Below are 21,425 nucleotides of genomic sequence, written 5' to 3' on the forward strand. Positions count from 1 at the left end.
AAAAATGCATGTTTTTTGTTGCTGTTTTGTTGATTGAGGGAAGCAGGATAGTCATTATCAGATATGATGGTTATAGTAATAAATAATCACATATTAAAAAACCCTCACTTTCCTTTTTATAAAATTAAGAAACTCCTATCATACTGTGATTTAGGAGAAGCCATTGAATTTCACTTGTTTCAAAGTAAGGAATAATCTCCAAAAAGCAAAATAGATATTAAAGCTGACTTTTCCAGAGCTTCATTTCAGCTGTGAATATAAATCATTATCTTTTCAAATATGAGAAACTAAAAAAGAAGAAATGAAAGAATCATTTAAATTACACAAATGTGTAGTTCCGTTCCTACATAGCGTTGATTAGAGCATAAATGCTTAAATTTCTAATGGCTACAGAGTGAATTATGGAAATGAGAATCACTAGTGCAGTGTTATATTTTGCAACTGTGTTCGCATATTTGAGTACTGTTTACATGAAATTTGTTATATAACTTGAACAAAGTATAGAATGTATTAATAATAAAAATTTGTTGAACACTTTCTGTGTTTCATATGCATTCAAGTATATAGCTATAAGATTTTTTATGTACGTATAACTTATTGTGTTTTTTTTTTGGTGGAAGAAAATAGGTGTATATTGGTTTAGTCAGATATAACTCCAGGTGTATCTGTAGATAGGTAGACGATTGATTGATATATAGATGGAACTTCAGCATGACAGAAATAACAATATCAACATGAGAAAGAAAAGAAAAAATTTCCATTGACTCCACATGGATGCCCTTGCATACTGCCTTATTTATAAAGAGTTTATTTACAATTTCTTATGATGGATACCAGATCGGTAATACACGTATTTCTTAAAACAGATCAGCTATAGCAGTATAAGATCGTTTGATCCTGCAGTTCCAGTGGCTGGACCTCCCCAGACTGTATCAAATTTATGGAACAGTACACATCATGTCTTTATGCATCTCCACCCTGGAACCACGTACCAGTTTTTCATAAGAGCCAGCACAGTCAAAGGCTTTGGACCAGCCACAGCCATCAATGTCACCACCAATATCTCAGGTATGCAAATGAGTAAATTACAAATAGAATTGATTATGGCATTGGTTTGTAATGGCACATCCTGGAGAATCACATACAAACCAAGTGTAGTCCATCTTGCTTGTCAAACCTTTAATATAGTTATGCATAATTGAAAGCACTGGAAAGAATTGTTTGAATATGAATTATGTGTCCAAACCGAAACGCATCTGAAATAGTCACTTTTGATTGACAGTGGTCTTAAAAAAATTATGCTAAATCTGTATTAAAAATCTTTTAAAATTCATTATAAATCCTAATAGATCTTATGATACTTTTGAGGAGTTGATAATTATTATGGTGTCAGACCTTTACTCTAAATGAATGTTATCAAAGAAATGGTAGAAGATCCTTTCTCTAGCATTATAGTACTATATACCTTGTTTCTGTTTCATTTTCCCTGACACTATGATAATTTTAAACAAATATGGGCTTTTCTTTCACACGTAGAAATCTTACATAAATACATGTAAAGTTTCAGAATGGGAACATACAGGAGAATTTTAGGTTGATAAACAAATTAAACTTTACATTCTATTGTATTCACAGTTGCATAGTTTGTATTTGACTAGATTGTTTACAGAGCTTATTTCTCCTTCAGTCCGATCATCAGTTAAACCTGATTAAATTCTTGCAAGGAATTAACTTTGTAATATGGCCTAAATCTACTAAAGCTTATATAATGTTTTTTCTGATTTAAGATTACTAAAATAAATACATATTGTATATGTAACTGAAGAGTTAAATTTGAAAAATAAATTATTTAAAGGTTAGCCACACAATGTAGAAAAGCAAAAATTTTTGACTTTGTAAATTCTTTTTGTTCATTTATGTTCATTTTTATTATAGTTCTACATGGCAAATATTAATGATACATCATTAATACCCATAAAATATGTCTTTAATTTTTTAAATCTATACCATTTGCATCAAAAAGAAGACATGGACTTTCCAAATTATTTTGAGTCTAAAATGTTATTTGCAGATGTGTTGAATATAATACAAACTTTAAAAATTTATATCATGAATAAAATTAGCTATTCCATTATGAGTTATAATTCCTTGGAAGAACATTTTGTTTATCTTAATATTCCAATAAAAAACATTTTAAATATCATCCATTATATTATAAAATAATAATGTTTTAAAATTGCAATTTTCTTTCCTGAGAACAATTACAAATCATGAATTTAAAGTGTGTATTGAATCACTTTACCAGAAAATAGGACTTGGTGATGTTACGATGTACTGAGATAGGTTTTCTACCCTCTGGAATTAGCAGTAGTGCTATAATTGAGTAAGATCTTTCAAGAGAGACAGCTACAAAATTTGCATAAACTTATAAAACTGAGAATAAATGTAAATTTTTGAGAACCATGAATGTGTTTGTGTGTGTGTATGTATGTCTCTCAAGGCTCAGATACTGTGTTTGTGTTGAACATAAAGTTTATAAAAAGGACCAGAACATCCATCTAGTTTTTTCATTTAATTATTCAACTTCAGTTTCACTTGTATTAACCTAAGTGCAATAAGTACTTGATTGTACTTTAAAAAGTTGGTTGCAATCACGTTATGTTGAGAACAATTATTAATCACATTAAGATTAATAAAATTTATGGTTAGTGTGATTCTCAGCATTACTTGAACGTTTCAGATAATTTATTGTTAAATTTATTCCCTGAGTCCAGTAATTACATTGCTCAGTATTTTAAAAAAAGTAATTTAAATGACAGTGAAATCAAGTTATTGGAGGCATAGTGGTTGGGGGAATTATTGATATACACACATACATTCACATACACATATATACACACATACATACTACATATTGTGCATGTATTAAATTAATATTTATTGGTTTTGCTTCCTAAAAAACTGTCAGATAATAATCAATCTCTTTCTAATGTCACTGCTCCTGTTCTTCCATCTGGACAGTATTTTAAACAGATTATTGAAATATCTTTCTAAGTGGTATCCCTACCTTCAGACGTATCCATCTTCACTGTATTTCTATATCTATCTTTAATCCACAGATATTTCCTTCTTAAATATTTTCACAGTCTTGTATCTTATAATCAGCGGGACGAAGTCTAATGATCCACTCGGTGTTGGCATTCAGGGTCCTTCTTTGCATGACTCCTCCCATCCTCCACTTCTCCCCATGAACCCAAAGTTCCCAGCACAGCCAACAGCTTATAGCTGTTTAAACATACCATGCCCTTTCGTATTTTGTTATCTTCAGCTGTTCTGTTTCCTCTCTCAGAATTTTAGTTCATCCTTTCTCTTCCTGATGAGTTTTTACCCTTCCTTTTAATATTTGGCTTAAACATCATTAAACACCCTGAGCCTTCTGGTTTCATCATCCCACTGCCAATACTAATGTAAAAAGTGTGACCCCCCACCCCCCACCCCCAGACCATCATCATCAACATCACCTGAGAAGTGTCTATAAACAAACATTGCCAGGTCCCTCCCCAGAAATACTGAATCAGAAACTCTAGGAGAGACGGGCTATAATCTGTGTGTTAGGAAGCCCTCTAGGTGCTTCTGATCTTACAAGTTTGAGAACCACTGTTTTGGCAAATGGTCTTCCACTTTTGGCCCCTAACATTTTGCTATAATTTTTTGGTTTTAAGACTCTTTTCATAAAATGTGAATTCCTACTTTTAATTATATAAATATCAGAGACATGCTTTGTCTTTATATTCATAGCATTTCTCATAAAACCTGGCACATAATATGTATTCAGTAAATGTTCAACGAATGGATAGAGATAATGCATACATTTCATTGAGTATATACTCCTTAAACAGCTTTCTACATGGAAGCCATCCAAAGCTATTTGAAGTAACTCTCCCCCTCAAGATCCCAGTCCCCAATTAAGCATTATCAAATATTGTAAAAATTTATGAATTTATTCTTTTCAAGAATCTGGCACCTAATATCTCCGATGAACAAAAACTGAGATTTCCATTCTCATTCACCACCCTTCTTGATATGTTTCTCTTGTGACCAGAGTTGTGAAAAACATTAGGATAAGAATACTGGGGCCGGGCGCGGTGGCTCAAGCCTGTAATCCCAGCACTTTGGGAGGCCGAGACGGACGGATCACGAGGTCAGGAGATCGAGACCATCCTGGCTAACACGGTGAAACCCCGTCTCTACTGAAAAATACAAAAAAGTATCCGGGCAAGGTGGCGGGCGCCTGTAGTCTCAGCTACTCGGGAGGCTGAGAAAGGAGAATGGCGTAAACCCGGGAGGCGGAGCTTGCAGTGAGCTGAGATCCGGCCACTGCACTCCAGCCTGGGCGACAGAGCGAGACTCCGTCTCAAAAAAAAAAAAAAAAAAAAAGAATACTGGGTCTTTCTACACTATAAGATCATAAATGACACTGTTTCACCAGGCAGCCCTTGACCTCAGCTCCTGCTGTTCATAGCTCCTGATCTCCATTATGTGACTCCATAATCACTGCTGCCGAGTCTTCTCGGTTACTACCTTCCCTCCCTCCCATCATTACTCACTTGAAGGTCTCAGGAAACTAAAAGGAGAGCATCTTCACAAAATATTTGGAATGTGTGTCATAAGTTGCCAGATTATTATTTAAATTTCCACAACAAATCTTGATTTTCTACCTTTTGATGTTTTAAGTTCCCAGAGTTGAAATTTATTTGGAGATGTTACGCTATAAAACAAGATACATTATAGATAATTAGGTGAATTGTTTTTTTTTTTTTTCCTAACTTAAGATCGTCTCTTCATTCTGACCTATAATATATTACTGTAAATTAATTGAACCTTTATTTGTCTCTTCATCACTCATCAGCTCCAACTTTACCTGACTATGAAGGAGTTGATGCCTCTCTCAATGAAACTGCCACCACAATAACTGTATTGTTGAGACCAGCACAAGCCAAAGGTGCTCCTATCAGGTAAGAGGAGAAAACTGCAATAGTTCTGCCTTATCCACAGGTATATACATCGCAAGATGCCCAAGTATGCCTAAAACCAGAGAAAATAACAAACTTTATACAGACTGTACTATGTTTTCTTCTATATGTGCAAACCTGTGATAAAATTTAATTTATAAATTCGACACAATAAGAGATTCACAACAACCAATAATAATAAAATAAAACAACTATATAATAAAAGTTAGGTGATTGTGTTCTCTCTCTCTCAAAATATCTTATTGTACTTACCTATCTTTGGATGAGTTTGACTGTAGGTAATTGAAACACAGGTAACTGAAACTGAGATATAAGAAACTGGGCGGGGCGGAGAGGGATTTTTCTTTTTCTGTAAGAGTTAAAGAAAAAGGAGCGAGAAATGTTTTCTCAAGGTTGCTTAGCAGCTAATAAAGTGGCTCATTTCTAAGAGACATTCATTGGAGAATTTCTGTCAGAAAGTTTTATTTTTGTTTAGTTTAGTTTGGTTTGCTTTGGTTTGTTAGTTTTTCATTTGGACAAAGCCTGCTGATAGACCTGTAGTTAAGAGCAAAATTCTAAGGGCATTTTTGAGATATTCATGCACTGAACCATTCACCTCTGTGCAGTTTGACTTAAGAGCATTGCCCTTTTTCCCCCGTCTAGTCCCATTTCATTTCACTTCCTCTCTTGGTATCTGTGTTGTAAGAGCTTTGAAGATATTTGTCAGAAATAGGATGAGAAAATAACTCCTGTCCAATGCAGTAAATCAGTTATGAATAATTTCATATGAATGACTGAAAAATAAGAAGCTTTGAGGAAATAAAAGCAAAATAGTTATAACACATGAAGCCTATGGGACCTTTTAATTCCTGAATTGTTCCTTATCAAGCATTCCATAGTAAGCTGAATGTTCAGTTTGCCATTTTCTTTATCTTTTCAACAGAAAAGACTCATATTATCTAACATCCCCATCTTTCAGAAAATTGTGAGCCATGTGCTTTTTAGGAACTGAGTCAAATTGTTTCAACCATTTTAATTTCTGCACATTTGTGATTAGATGAATATCCAAAACTTAAACAAGTTTCCATTAGAAACATGTGATTTTGTGGACATTTCATTATCAAACTTCTAATGAGAAATAAATAAAGGCACAGAAATCCATGTAGACACTTCATAATTGGTTTATATCAAGTCATTTGCACATTCACTTGAAAATAAAACTAATCTTTGTTCTTTGTGTAAAAGGTATACATTTGACTTCATGAGCACATATTAGCCATTCAAATAACTAAAAACAATCCTATGTCGCTGGAAATGAATAAATATTTTTTCTTAATTTAAAATAATGTATTGATAAAATAATACAAGTCATAAAGGAAACTCTTGAGTCTTATCTGGCTAAAAATCATGAGAACACTATACCAGAGAAAAAGAGATGGCTGAGGGTGTACTTGTAATATAAACACTTATGAAACACTGGCTACTTGAAAATTCAAAGTAAGTATATAGTGCTGTTCATGAATCAGTGATCTGTGAGTGAATCTGATTGCTGATCCAAAGTAGAAAGAGAAAATGCCTGCACTTATCTTTTTCTATTGACAAGTAATCAGGGTCATTCACATGTTCTTACCTGGGACAAAATTTTCTTTTTAGGTGTTCAATTCTGTTACTGGTGCTTAAATCAGCTATCAGCTATTTGCATTTATCTTTTAAAAGTTAGATATTTGGGTGAATTCAACTTTGTTTTGCGTAAGTTGCAAACACAGCATATTTTTTATTATTTTTGCATAACTGTACGATATAGTATAACTTACATTAACTATTTATTCATTTAATCAATTTTTTTCACAAACATTGATGATCATTTATTATGCCAGTCACTGTGCAAGGTATTGTAAATCAAAAATTAAATGACCACAGCAAAACACAGAATCTTTGCCCAGGTTTGTCATAGACTATCAGATGTGACTGCAGCCTTGTAAATCCTTTGCTCATAGCTCATGTTCAAGAATTTTGTGAACTCAATATGTTATTGATACATGTTTGTAAATTTAAAGTCTTTTACTTTATTACCTTTATATAATTTCTAATGACCAATTAGAAACACTCCTCTTTGTATTTGTTGGCAAGATTTTTGAAATTTTCTGGAATTGAGCCAGTGGCTGAGAACTTCAAATTATACATTGTTGGAGATTAGTGCTCAGAAAAATAAATTTAAATCCTGGAATATTACAAGAAGTAGTAATTTAATCATATATAAACAAATAACAGATTTTTTTGAAGTGAATTTTACCACCAGGAAAATAAAATCTGCTTTCTAACTGATATGCTAATCCCACCAAGTCCATCTTTAGTTTTTGTAATGACTTGCCCAGTTCACCCACAGGTGGGTGCCAGGTGATGGGACCAGACAGGTCTAGTCAAGTAATCTGACTTCAGATGAGCCCTGCCTCCTTTACCCTCTGAATCCTTCAGTCAGGTAGTGCTGTCTTCCTTTCCTCTGACCACATTCCTACTTTCAGTCTCCCTATCAGCAACTGTAACCTTATCGTGAGGCTTATCTAATCCAGTGCCTTAATTTTTTGAAAATGAGGATTCAATTTGATATAATCAATTTTCCTACCATTGAATTTATGGTCTGGTATCTCAAATCTTTGATTGGATTCCCATCACTCACTTCAAGTGTACTTGAAGCAATTTTACTTTCCAGTCAATTTTTTCTTTGTTTATGTCAGTCTATCAAAATTTCTTCTCTGCTAAAGCTTGATGATATTCTACTCTGTGACCCTTCCCCCTGCCACCCCTGTTGCCTTCCCAAATAAACCAGAACTACATATTACCCAACTAAATCTTCTGAGAGCATCCAGGAGTTAGCTTACTGGCTGTCATAGAACCTAAATACTGTCCTTCCCTAATTATAGCATTACTAGCCTCTGCCATTTTGCATTTCACCATCTATTCATCCTACCTCCAGTGGAAATATGTATTCCTTCTGCTTGGTCTTCCTAATATCAAACAAACTCCAGTTCTACAATCCTCTGACATAGCAACTAGGAAATCTTGGTATACAGAGTTAGTTTTATTAGGAAAGCTGAAATCGGCAATGGTTTCTATAAATTTGTTGATTTAATAGCATTCTATATGTGCCAGGAGCTGAGCTGCATACTTGAAATAGAAATCTTACGGCGAATAGTATGTGCACCCATGTGAGTGGTAGACTCCTAAATTAATGACTGGTAACAATGATGTATGGTAAGTGCAATCATAGGAGCTAGAAAATGTGGTGCTAGAGCTGAATTTGTGAGGAGAGGAAGAAATGAGCATGGCCTAGGGTCACTTGATGCATTTACGAATTGCAAATAGCTTAGGTCATTGAGAGTGAAGGGTCTGTGGGAGAATTGACAGCAGCTGAAGCTGGAGAGGTGAACAGGGAGCAAAGGGAGAGGCTGTTTAGTGCCAGCCCCAAAACTGAAGGTAGGCACAGAAGGACCGTAAGCAGAAATGACCATGGACAGTTTTACATTTTTAGAAAGCCCACTCTGATAGAAACATAGAGAATGGACTGGGGATAATCCAGAAGGCTGAAGTAGTCCCTGTGAGAAGTGCTAATGGGCCGTATCAAGAAAGTAGCAATGGAAATGCAGGAAAGGCTGTGCCTCCTACATAAGGTTTCAGAGCAGTAGAATGTGAAAAGCTTTGTGGGAAGAGAGTTTAAGTGGAGACTTTAGGTGAGAGAAGATGGTAGCTTTTATATTTGAAGTGATAGCAGAGCAAAAAGACATCTCAGAATCCAAGGTTTTGTTTTTTGAGGTTATTAAGTGGTAACAAATACTTTAGTATTGCTACCCAAATCAAAAAAGTAATGGTCTCTCTATGAAAAGAGGGGTTATTTCGTAAATTTTGTCTACCTCACCAATATTTTCACCAAGTTTTAATCTCTAAGAGATCATGGTGTTTACATAAGAAGTAATGACCACAGTGAAAAATCCCATTCTGCAAAATGCAGCACTAAGTTTCACCAACCACGTTGTCCTTCTGTTACCCATTACTGCCTCCCTATGCTAATGTAGAACATGTGCAATGCAGTGCTGGCAAGTATGGTTCTTTGACAAAATTAATTTTTGATTTTATAATCCTTCTAAAAACTGAACATTGTTGCCTGACTTAAGTAGAACTTTGAATCTCCTTACCAACTTTTTGAGATCTATCCTTACAACTGTCATCACTTGACAATCATCACTGTATTCAAAATGAATATTGTCTACATTTAGAATCAATTCCCTAGAATACATAATTCTTTTTCTTTTTTTCTAAAAGGTTTGTTCAAAAATGAATTAAAATTCTAACCTGGGGAAATGTAATTACAAATTATAATGCATAGAACGTCCCATTTATTAAAAGATTGACCCAATGTAGCTGTGTTTTCAAAGAATGAAAATAACAACAGCATATTGTAAAAACACAGTTTCTCTGTGGTGAGGCTGTTCATTGTAAAGTTAATAAATGAATATGTATTGTATTTCAGCATTTTCCAAATAGAAACGCTACCAATTTTGAGCTGCAGGAAGCTAACCATTCTAGGGTTACTTTGATTTATGGAGAACATCTAATTTGCATTTCATAACATTAAGCACTACCTATTTAGTTTGATAATTAAAATATAGTCATGAAATAAAGTCAAAACCACCATTTTTTCCACAGTTAAATTAGGAAAAGAAATTGTCTGATATTCTAAGTTCACTGACAGCTTAACAGACAAATGTATGTTAGGGTTGTATGTCTTCCTTGGGTCACATAGCTTTAAAATTTGGGGCCATCCTCATCCACCTGCAGAATAGTCTGTTTCATTACATACATTTAAACATATCAAATAGTTCTGATTTTCCTAACCACTATCCTAACCTAGAGCTTACTTGAATTCCAAATAAAACCATCTTGAAATTTAACCAGAGATTGAAATAATCTTTTTGCCCTCTTTTATGGGCATAAAGGTCATATGGTCCTTACATCAAATAGATGTTATTTTACTTTTATGTTTATTCTCTAGAATCATAGTAGGTAGAATCGTTAGAATTTTTCTAACCAAAAATAGGAGTAGGTATGCCCTTCTTGTTAAATCTTCTTTCCTGTCTCTAGAATTCCATAGTCCCAACCCACAGCTTGCTTATGACCTTATGAGAAGCCCTGGGCCAGACCCATCCTAGCTTAGCAACTCTTGAATTCCTGACCCACTGAAGCTGTGAGAGAATAAATGTTCATTGCTTTGAGCTACAGAATTTTATAGTAATATGTTATGCAGGAAGAGATAATACATGTACCCACGTAGTATAAATATTTTCTTTCTTCAGATTTCTGCCCAATGGATACTTTATCACATAGGAATTTCTTGACCAACCCATATAAAGTAGCACTCTGCATTCCCATCATTTCCTCTTTCCTTTAGCCTGATGTATCTTTCTTTAGAGCACTTATCCCTTCTTGATATGTGTTGGTTTTCTGAATTTAATTTTTTATTTGTATCTCCCCACTAGCATGTAAACTTCATGAGAACAGAGACTTTCACTACTATCTTCATTATTTTAACCTCAGTACTTAAAATAATGCATGACATGTAACAGATACTCAGTAAATATTTGGTGAACGAATGAACTGGAGCTAAAAATGTAACAGCTACATTATGTAGTAAGCTTATAATCTGCTAAAGAAAAGACATATACCTAAAAAACTATTTATAACAGTATAATATCAAACATATTTGTAATGTACCATGTTGGTACTTGTAATGTGCCACATTCACATACTGATGTATCACATAAGCAATAAATATTATAAGACGGCAATGCTAGGCCTTTTGTTTTTTCCACCCCAGAGTTTTTGAGAATACCATTTATGGTTCTGATCAATGGATCTTTTTCATTATAATTGTTGTCATTGTGTTAGGAACAAGATTAAACATGCATACATGTGATTATGACTTTTACCCCCATGTCACCCTTCAATCATCCTCACTTCAAAAATTACTCCATTGTCTTTAGAAGACAGAGTACTGAGGAATGAGATAGTTCAAGAAGGCTTCATGGCAGAAGTAGAAAAACTAGACAAGAAAGTTAGAAATTCTTGACTGTATGTTTAGTATATTTGGGTAACAATGGTTATACCAGCTTCAAATGGAAAATAAATATCAGGAGATAAAACAAGAATGGAGATATAAGGTAAGGAATGTGGTAATTTATCAACCCCAGTGTAAAAAGTACAGTTTGGCTTATGAAGGAATGGAAGAAATGAGGATAGAGAGAAATAGTATATTAAAAGGCATTATTAAGAAAAATTACAGGGAGATAGAACCTGGTTAAAGATAGGAATTATTAAAGTTAATGCCGGGATTTTGAGCTGTGTTTATTTGGTAACTGTTAGTTCTTTTTACAGGGAGATTAGACATGAGAGAAGTGACTTATGTGTTTCAGGTGTGTAAAGGTAAAAAACAGGGATTGGAAAGACAATCAGGGATGACAGTTAAATCTTCACCCCCTGGGGCACTAAAATATTGGCAGTAGAAGCAACCATAGCTTTGGGACATTGAGAAGATTGTTTGTAAGAGAAAAAGTAAAATACTGGAGCTAGATAATTTCTCCTAAAGCCTTAAGAAGACATTTTAGATTAAATTTGAGGTTGTTTATATACCACTGTATAACTTGTTATTTTGCTATCACCAAGAGGTTGTGCAAGCTAAAACTATAACCATGTTCACAGAGTATTTACTTAGTAATGGGTTTTTAAAAAAATCTATGGCAGGCCATTATAGGTAATTTGGGGTTCAGCCTCATACTTTGTAAGCATTAAATTAAGAATACTGTCTACCATATGTATCACATAGTCTCTTTTTGAGTTAACAGCAAAATCCCCTTATCCATTTTCTTTCTTAGTCTTACAACCAAGGGGAAATTATATGATGATAAGTCATTATTTGGCCTCTCTAAAACAAACAAAAAAAAATGACTACATACCAATGTTTAATCAAATTAGATTACAAATGATCCTCAACTTTTAATGGTTCAATCTATGATTTTTCTTTAAAATGATGATGCAAAACCATTGAAATTTGAATGTACTTCAAATTTTGAATGTTGATATTATACTGGGCTAGTGATATAATACATGAGATATCAAACACTTTATTATAAAACAGGTTTTGTATTAGATGATTTTGCCAACTGTAAGGTAATGTAAATGTTCTGAGCACATTTAAGGTAGGCTAGGCTAAGCTATGATGTTCAGTAGGTTAGGTGTATTATATGCATTTCAATTTACAATATTTTCAACTCGTAATGGGTTTATTGGGATATAACTCCATCATAAGTTGAGAAACATCCATATAATGTAGTAAAATACGTCATTTTAATTTAAAAAAATAAGGAAGTCATATTTTGTGTATTGAATGAAGATTCATGAACCCATATATTGATTTAACATAATTTAAATTTAACAGAAATATTTTTGAAGTTTATTAAAAGGAATGGGGAATATATGAACTATGCATAGAGTGATTAAAAATATTACGATGACTTTGGAATATTTTTAATTACTAAAGTACTGAGCTCACATAATATTTAGATCTAGCTAGAGTTTAGTACCATTAGGTAATTAGACAACTAGAAGAATGAAGAAGCACAAGCCCATTTCATGTAATTAGTCAACTCACTTCTAATGCGATTTCTCATTTCTTATTTCTGTCTTTGAATAAATTTGTATTGATAAATAAGAAAATAACAAGGACAGAAACAGATTTAAAAATTGGAAATGTGATTAGAGAACAACCTCTCAGATTGAACAATGAAGTAAAGATAGTTTCTTTTAAACATGGACTATTGTGACTTTTTGTTATTTTTATAGCTGTTTTTCACTAAATGTAAATACTTCTTAAAGATTCACCATGATTACAATTGATCTCTGTATGAGTTATAAAAATGCCTCTTCAATGGGCATGAAAAAAGGTAGAAATAGATACACAAAGTGATGCATTCAGAAAGACACCTACTAAAGACTGAGCTCAACTAAGGACAGTAAAATGCCAATAGAGGATTTTGAGGGATACTGGTACAAGGAAAGGTACTTTTCATATTTTCAGTATCCTGAAAAGGTAGCATGATGAGGAGGTCCAGAACAGAAAGAGAGCAGTACAGCAGACAGGTGTGTATCAAGATTTTAAACTGAAAGGGCTATTTCTGGGTGATGTTATAGAAAAGTAGTACAATTTTAGTTTGGTTTGGGTATAATAGCAAAAGAGAGTATGAGAGATGACTTTAAAAGACTCTGAAGATCTACTTCTGGGTAGCTGTCTCAGTCATTTTAAAAGCTTACCATGGACAGTCACAGGTTCGTAAGTGGACAGAGTTTAAAAGAAAGTATATATTTTAGTTTTGTTGTTGTTTTAAACTGTATCAAACTTGAGAGGGGCAGAAAGCATTCTAAAAATGGTAGAACACTAGAAATTTCAATAAATAAAAGTGAATATAAGGTCCGTGAAAGCCAGATTTTTTTCTTTAACCTCTCTGTCCTCAGAGCCTGCGTGATAACTATTAAATATATAATTGTTGAATGAAAATGAATTAATGGATACAATGTCACAGGAAGAAAGGTAATTGAGAACAAATTCTTACTCTTCAAATAATGTTCAGGATTTTTCAGGTGAAAAATGTACTTTCATGAAGAAAGAAAAAAAATATATTGGAAATGTCCTAAGCAAAAGTATCAACAGAAAAGGCAAAAGCATTATATTCATTTCACAAACACTTAAATACCTATTATCCTATTTGAAACCATATATTCAAGTGTAGTTTCAAATAAGATAATGGGCATTTGAGTAAGTATAACATGTGAAAATGTAATGGCTATTGTATCAGCTTTTGGAGTTAAACATATCTGAGGTTAAAAAATATCTAGAAACTGAGGTGAATGTTATATCATGAAGACGTTCCTCCTGGTATAGGTGGTGGTAGAGTGGAAGAGGTAGAGTGGGATGATCAGGTTATCTCCAACTAGCTTTCCATCTAATGTCACTCATCATGCAAAGAATGTTTTGGAAAGTATGCTTGGAAGCCAATTCTCAGAAGTCTTTTTCTATGTATATGTCTTAATCTGCTGAGGCTGCTATTACAAAGTATTAGGTGGCTTAAACAAGAAATATTTCTCAGAGTTCTGGAGGCTGGGAAGTCCAAGATCCAGGTGCTCTCGGATCTGGTTCTTGATGAGGGTCTCTCTTCTAAATCTAATTATTTTCCAAAGGCCCCATCTCCAAATACTATCACTTTGAGAACTAGGGTTTTAACATGAATTCTGGGGGAATGGGGCACAAATATTCAGTTGGTAACACTATAGTATAAAGTAGAGAATGAACAAAATGAGGCTCCTGGTTTAAGTTTTAATGGAGCTCAATTTCTCTGCTTCAGTTTCAATAGTAACAAAAATATAATACTTCATTTCCGTAATGACCATTCAAAAAATAAATGCATAATATGGGTAGAGAAAAGATACATAAGATTAAAGTGCATTGCACTGTAATTTATATTTGTATATATGTGGAAATCGTTTTCTTAATTTATTCTTTATGAAACAAGCATGTCACTTGTATTTTAGAACTTATAAAATTGAAATAATTTATCTTTCATTTCATTGAGAATAGGGCCAAATCTGAAAGTTCAACCCAAGGCGTTGATCTTTATTTTCTATGGCACCATACTTAAGGCTCTTTCCCAAGGAACCTATTGCACCGTTTCTTCCTTCACTCTTCTCCAACAGTGGCAGTTTACTTTGCTCCTCATAGATCTGAATAGACAAGCTGTCTTGCATGAAGTATCCTTAATTTGTTATGTAGAATCTCTGTCAATGTAATAGAATTAGTTAAGATTGAACATTCACTAGATTTTCTGTTTTTTTTTTCTAAAGGTATGGGATAATTAATGAGGAGTCTATTTTTAAGGATTAGATTAATGATTAACAAGGATAGGTAATTATCATTATTATTCTTTAGGGCAAGAATATAAGGTTACATTTGTTTGGAGAGCATGTATGAGGCAGTTTATATGCATATGTGGATACATCCACAGGACAGGCAAATGTATAATATACAAATATGAATTATAAATTTAAAATAAAACATAGCATATGTCAGCTATGATCATTCTCTTCTTTCTCCAGGGCTATGCTTATGTATTTTCTATATCTTAAAATTGACAAGCGCCTGCTCCATGGATGCCTCAGAGACCATGCATCTTGTCAGTAGCATACTTAGAAGCTTAGCAACCCAACTTGGCAGAGGTATAGGGAATGATGCAGCACATATAATTTGAAATAACATAGACTTCTGCCTTGCTTGCTCAAATCTGAATTTCTGACACTAATACAAGTTCTGTTCACTTTTTATAGGAAACGAGATGGATACCAACCTACTGATTTATTAGCAATATTTTAATGGAAAATGGGAGCTTGAATAATTAGGAAGAAAAGAAAATCTTTATCAATTAAATTATGATTTAACTGTTTCTTTTGATGTCCTTTTGTTTAATCTATGAAGATCTTTTATTTGTAGGTATAAGAGTTTATATTAAATTAGAATTTTATACCAGAGTCTAAACTGTTTTAATTTTCATAGACACATGTTCAGTGTATCTCTCTCTCTCTCTCTCTCTCTCTCTATATATATATATATATATATATATTTCTCCATTCCCCTCTCCTTCCCACTCCCCTCTACCTACCCACCTCTTTCTTTTTCATGGAAATCTTTTAAAGAATATATTCTATTCCTCCTGGAGATCCACTGAATATCAATATGCAGCCCTACATACAATTTGTGTTCAACTTACATGAGATACCACATGTACTTTTCCAGAATTTTAGGAATTTTAAAACATTTTAAAATATATTTATAATATATAAAATATAATTATGTCAACTTTCATGGTAATATTTTACCTGAAAAAATTTTAACCTAAAGAATTTTCTACTAAAAAAGAATATTATTAACATACCAGTTTCAGAGTTGTTAAAAAAATATTGGTAGAGATCAGGGGGATCTTTATTTGAAATTTGCCTTTTGGTTGTTGTTGTTGTTATGTTTTTGTTTTGTTTTGTTTTGTTTTGTTTTGTTTTCTCTCTCCTCTGTAAAGTAATTGCAATTATAGAAAAGTTTTAAGACTTAGAGATATCAGAAGGTTTAGGTTAGAGCTTTAATAGGCCAAATGCCATCTGTTTCTACAATTTGTAACATTTTATTATTAACAACTCCAGAAGAAGGAGGCGGTCTATTTCGGTTGTGAGGACAGATTTCTGTCCATCTGTGCCCGTATTGCCGCATGTCACTTGTATTTTAGATCTACATAGCTCTGAGCCAATGTAGATGCCATGGCAAGGTCAAGAGGTGGAGAAGCCTGTCAGTACATTCTGTCTCTATGGCTGTGACAACCACAAATGGGTGCTTCTAGCACCGCCCTGAGGCAGTCATTCTGTTAGACCTTGGAGCTGGACTTTCTATACTCTCATTTCAAGGGAAAATGTTAACTTTAAACATTTAAAAATATCAGACAAAGAACTGAATCTATGATGTGTCTCTGGTTAATGTCAGAATCCTTATTAGGGTGGCTCATTCCTCAACATTTAAAAATGTTGAAAGTCCTAAGGTGATTGTTCTTATTTTTATCAGTTTCTTTGTAACTACAGTGATGTTAGGGACAGCAGCATCTATGTGAATTTTTTATTTTATTGCGAAATAGCTGAAAAGAGTGTAGCAGGTTAAGACTGACTTTAAATACTTTGAAATGTTGTCTGTTAATAGTCAACCCCTTAAACCCCTTGTTCCTTTTTAAAAAAAAAAAAAAAAAACTTAGTATCTCAAATCTCTAAATATGTGTGTATATATGTGTTGATGTATTATCGTTTTTTTTTTCTTTTCCCCAAAGCGCTTATCAGATTGTTGTGGAAGAACTGCACCCACACCGAACCAAGAGAGAAGCAGGAGCCATGGAATGCTACCAGGTTCCTGTCACATACCAAAATGCCATGAGTGGGGGTGCACCCTATTACTTTGCTGCAGAACTTCCCCCAGGAAACCTGCCTGAGCCTGCCCCATTCACTGTGGGTGACAATCGGACCTACCAAGGCTTTTGGAACCCTCCTTTGGCTCCACGCAAAGGATACAACATCTATTTCCAGGCAATGAGCAGTGTGGAGAAGGTGAGCTTCCTCCAGGATTTGCTTTTTCCCTGCTTTGAAGAAAAGCTGAAGTCAAATTTTATAAATACTCAGTAGCATCTGTCAAGAAAAAAAAGAAAGAAAGAAAAAGAAAATTTGCATGTAGGGGGTTTTGTTCTCCACAGTGTGCACAGTTTGGGGCCTCCTGTAGGGCTGAGGCCGCAGGCCAGTTCCATTTCACAGGGTTCCTGTTTCCTAGTAACTGCTTCTACTGGAGGCTTCCTCAGGAAAGCCCACAATAGCAATTGAGAGTAAAATGATTTGAAAAGGTGGGTGTGCTGCTGCCGGGACTCCACCCCCAGTAACGATCCGGCATTGTTCTGTCTTCCTTGCTCAGTGGTGGCACACTTCAAGAGATTAAATTTACTGCAGGATAAACAGAATGCGTGTTCCACAGCAGGCTAATAAAACCTTATAAACTTTTCAGGGTTTTCAAGCCACATAGTAAATAACAAGTAACAATCCTCTGATTACAAAGTAATAGGGCGCCTGTGGTATATCTGACGGAACCTAAACAAAAGGCAGCCTGGCGATGACTGGCTGCTGAGCCATTACAGAAGGCTTCTCTCTGTTTCCCTGGTTGCCCCTCCTTTTCCCATTTTGGACACAGTTGTTTTTGAACACTGCCGCTGATCCCAAATGAATATTGAAGAGGAAAACACAACAGGACGTTAGAAATGACCAGCAGTTCCGTATGTGAGAAAACAACCTGGCCTTTCATGCCTCATGCTGTTCTCTTTGGAAAATTTTCTTTCCTAAAACTTACTGTTATTTATTTATTTATTTATTTATTTATTGGCAGACAGAGATAGAGGGAAAACAAATGTTGAGGATAGAAATATTCACAATTCAAAATCCAATAGAATGATGACATTTTAATGGACTTGAAGGCGTATAGGAAATTGCTGGGTTTATGTAATTGAGTCCCTAAGGTGAGCACCTGGGAGTGCTACATGATATACAATTGCATCAGTATATTATATCTTGGAAGAGTTTAATTGGAAGACATAACAATCCGTTTGCATTTATGCAGGGGCCGTGAGAGCTTTGGGTATTGATTAACTGCTTTTGAATGAAAGCTTTGTTGTTTGCTTGCCTATATGGTTGGCTTGTAGGTAGCAAAGGAAAAGGTCACAGCATCTTCTAAGATGTTCTCCAAAGTCAGAGGCTGCTCACGGTTGAAGATACTCTTCTCCTCTTCTGGTTTACCTCTACAGAACAGGGGTCTTTAGAGAGTAGTCCAGTGTCCACTTCCTGCCCACGCATCATTCCATACCACTGTTACAACTGAGCTGCTCTAAAAACAGAACACTACGGAAGTTATTAGTCTATTCTGGGTATAATGTAGCATTGAGCAGGAAGTATAGTTTTGTCTGAGGGTTTTCATCTTTAGAGAGCTTCCAAATTAACTTTGGTTATTTGGTCTGTTATACCAGAGGAGTGTTAATGAATATCTGCATTCTTTAAAAGCTTCTTGATATGAATTTTCTCTTCCAATTGTTAATATATCTACATTGTGGTTTAGTCAAAGTACAGAATAGCAGCAATATATTTCACAGTTATCTTGGCAAATAGTTTTTTTTTTTTTTGAGACGGAGTCTGACTCTGTCGCCCAGGCTGGAGTACAGTGGTGCGATCTCAGCTGACTGCAGCTGCCTCCCAGGTTCTCACCATTCTCCTGCCTCAGCCTCCCGAGTGGCTGGGACTACAGGCGCCCGCCATCACGACCGGCTACTTTTCTTGTATTTTTAGTAGAGATGGGGTTTCACCGTGTTAACCAGGATGGTCTCGACCTCCTGACCTGTGATCCACCTGCCTCGGCCTCCCAAAGTGCTGGGATTACAGGCGTAAGCCACCGAGTCCGGCAGCAAAGAGTTTTAAAGTTGATGTGGCTTCTACCAACAGAGATTGGTAATGCCAACAGAAAGTTAACAGCAATTGCTTTTAGGAAATGAAAATCCTTTTGGGCCTTTATGGGAATGTGAAATAATCTCTTGTAGGTTACCATGAAGGTCTCAGGCCACAAGTAATAGAAGTGCAAAATTTTATTTTTAATTACTAACTCCCCCCTCACTGCTTTATTTTAATTTAAAAATAATTTTAAAAAATGCTTAAGTGGAAATTGTAAACTCTTTTATAAATTATCAACATATAGAACTACTCAAGATGGAGTTATAAATGCATCTTGCAAACAGATCACCTCTGTTTTGTTTACTGGCTTTGATACCTTTTCTCACCTCTTGTATATTCAAGGATGTACACTGACTCAACTAAGTCCTAAAGGAGGAAGAGTGGGGCCAAAAGTAGCTAGTGGGGACATGTGTCTCCTACTGTCACCCTACAACATTAAAAATAATAATGACATTTTTTCTTGTCCTTTCCTACTGCTTCTACTTTGTATATCCGCTCTGTCTAGCAAGAGGAGGAAAATTATCTATGCTGAGAAATGTTTAACTCCTAATAGCTAAATTAAAAGGAAGAAAGAAGAGATAAATTACACCGCAACTATGATGCAATGTTTTGATAATCTTTCTAACTGCTATCATTTAGCTCTTTAGTCATGCTGAGATCCAAATGAAAGTATATAATGTTCAGCTTTGGTCTGAGTCTACAGTTCTCAGATGAAAATTAAATTTATATTTGGACTTGATTTTTATTACTTTTGCAAATACATTTTTCTTTCTGATAGTTTACAAAGTACTGTATATGAAAATAGAATGCTATACTACTTGTCACAAACTAACCTGTTTCATTGCGAGGTAAAAACAGATATTTACATCTCTATAAAAACTAAAATATTTTTCAAAGTTCTTATTTTATATTTTTAAGTATCCCTAGGGAGGCATATTTTTAAAAGTTTTCTTAATATTAAAATTCTGTTGTTTATAATCCCTTTTTATGACCCCAGATGGATCTTTATAATAATTATAGTTTATGAAACAGGAAACATTATCTATACATTGACTCTTTTTTTTTTCATTTTTCCTCTATCAGGAAACTAAAACCCAGTGTGTACGCATTGCTACAAAAGGTAAGAGGTTTGCGTTTTTTGCTTGTTTTAACTACACTCACCACCTTTCTAAAATGGAAGGACTTTGTTCCCTGCTTCAGGGCTAATTAAATATGGCATTTCTATTACAGTTAGTTCTGTGACTCACTTGGGTGTCTTTAACAAGTATTGGCATGCTACTTCCCATCCTCTAGTACTTGACTGAAGGAATCTTGTTATGATAATAGGAAAGATCTAGAAAACCTTAGAAGGACTTATTTCTGCCATTTAGTGTCTGAATGGTCTTGTGCTGCTGATCAACCAATATCTTAGGAAAAGGTCAGGAATAGCAGATGAAAATAGCAAGTCACTTGTTTAAAAACCTCTATTACTTTCCATCGTAGGCAATCAAATGTAAAACCAAGCTAATTCATGCTTATATAAGATTATAGGGATAGAGACTGGTCCATATCTTCATCAGTAGTGCAGTTAGATTGAAGATCATTTACTTTTTTTTGAAACTTACTGTGAGAAATCAGATCTGTGATGGCTAGCTAATAGTCAGGGCAATTCCTCCTGACCAGGCATATTATGACTTAGCTGTTTAGTTTCTTTGACAAGAGAAAACATTTGCATCTTTGAATGAGTATTTAGTGTTCCAAGTCGGGGAAAGTCTCCTGCATTCTCTGTGTTTTTGATTCTTCATTTAAAGTTACCTGATTATGCCAACAAAGGAGAAATTGCTACTTGGTGTGTTCTAACAAGAGAAACATGAAAAAGTTGTCTGCATGCAGACGTGGGCCTCCTCAGAGGGTTGGTTCTTTGGGTGTTTGTTGCCAGAATTAGTAGCACATCCACATTTGTGACCAGTAGTTGATTCATTTGGGGTAAAAATGAATGGCAATATTCTGTTTGTACTGGCAACTTTCCTTTCATTATTTTTCTCCATCTAATCATCAGTCTGCTCAATCAGCATTTGTGCTTTACTCCTGATTTGTAAGACAATAAAGAAAGACTTTCTCCTTAACTCTTGCGAGTAATAAAGAAGCTTTGTGGAAGAGAAAATATATACTTTTTTCAATTCACATATGAAGATTCCTTTTGATAGTTTTATTTTAAAAAGCAATTATTAAAGAGAATATACACAGATACATATGATGTATAAGGATTTTACTTTA

General features: G+C 34.4%; 1 protein-coding gene across 7 annotated transcripts in view; it reads left to right on the plus strand.

The window, feature by feature from the left end:
• PTPRK (protein tyrosine phosphatase, receptor type, K) overlaps nucleotides 1–21,425 on the plus strand; it is a 594,458-nt gene that overhangs the window by 472,117 nt on the left and 100,916 nt on the right. For all 7 annotated transcript variants that reach the window (XM_012002300.1, XM_012002301.1, XM_012002302.1 and 4 more), the window contains 3 exons: nucleotides 4,910–5,015; nucleotides 16,967–17,240; nucleotides 20,253–20,289. In XM_012002300.1, the coding sequence (XP_011857690.1) occupies nucleotides 4,910–5,015; nucleotides 16,967–17,240; nucleotides 20,253–20,289 (417 nt within the window). The remainder of the gene's footprint in view (nucleotides 1–4,909; nucleotides 5,016–16,966; nucleotides 17,241–20,252; nucleotides 20,290–21,425) is intronic.

This window comes from Mandrillus leucophaeus, unplaced genomic scaffold (genome assembly GCF_000951045.1).
Source record: "Mandrillus leucophaeus isolate KB7577 unplaced genomic scaffold, Mleu.le_1.0 Scaffold682, whole genome shotgun sequence".
In the NCBI taxonomy this organism is placed as follows: Eukaryota; Metazoa; Chordata; class Mammalia; order Primates; family Cercopithecidae; genus Mandrillus; species Mandrillus leucophaeus.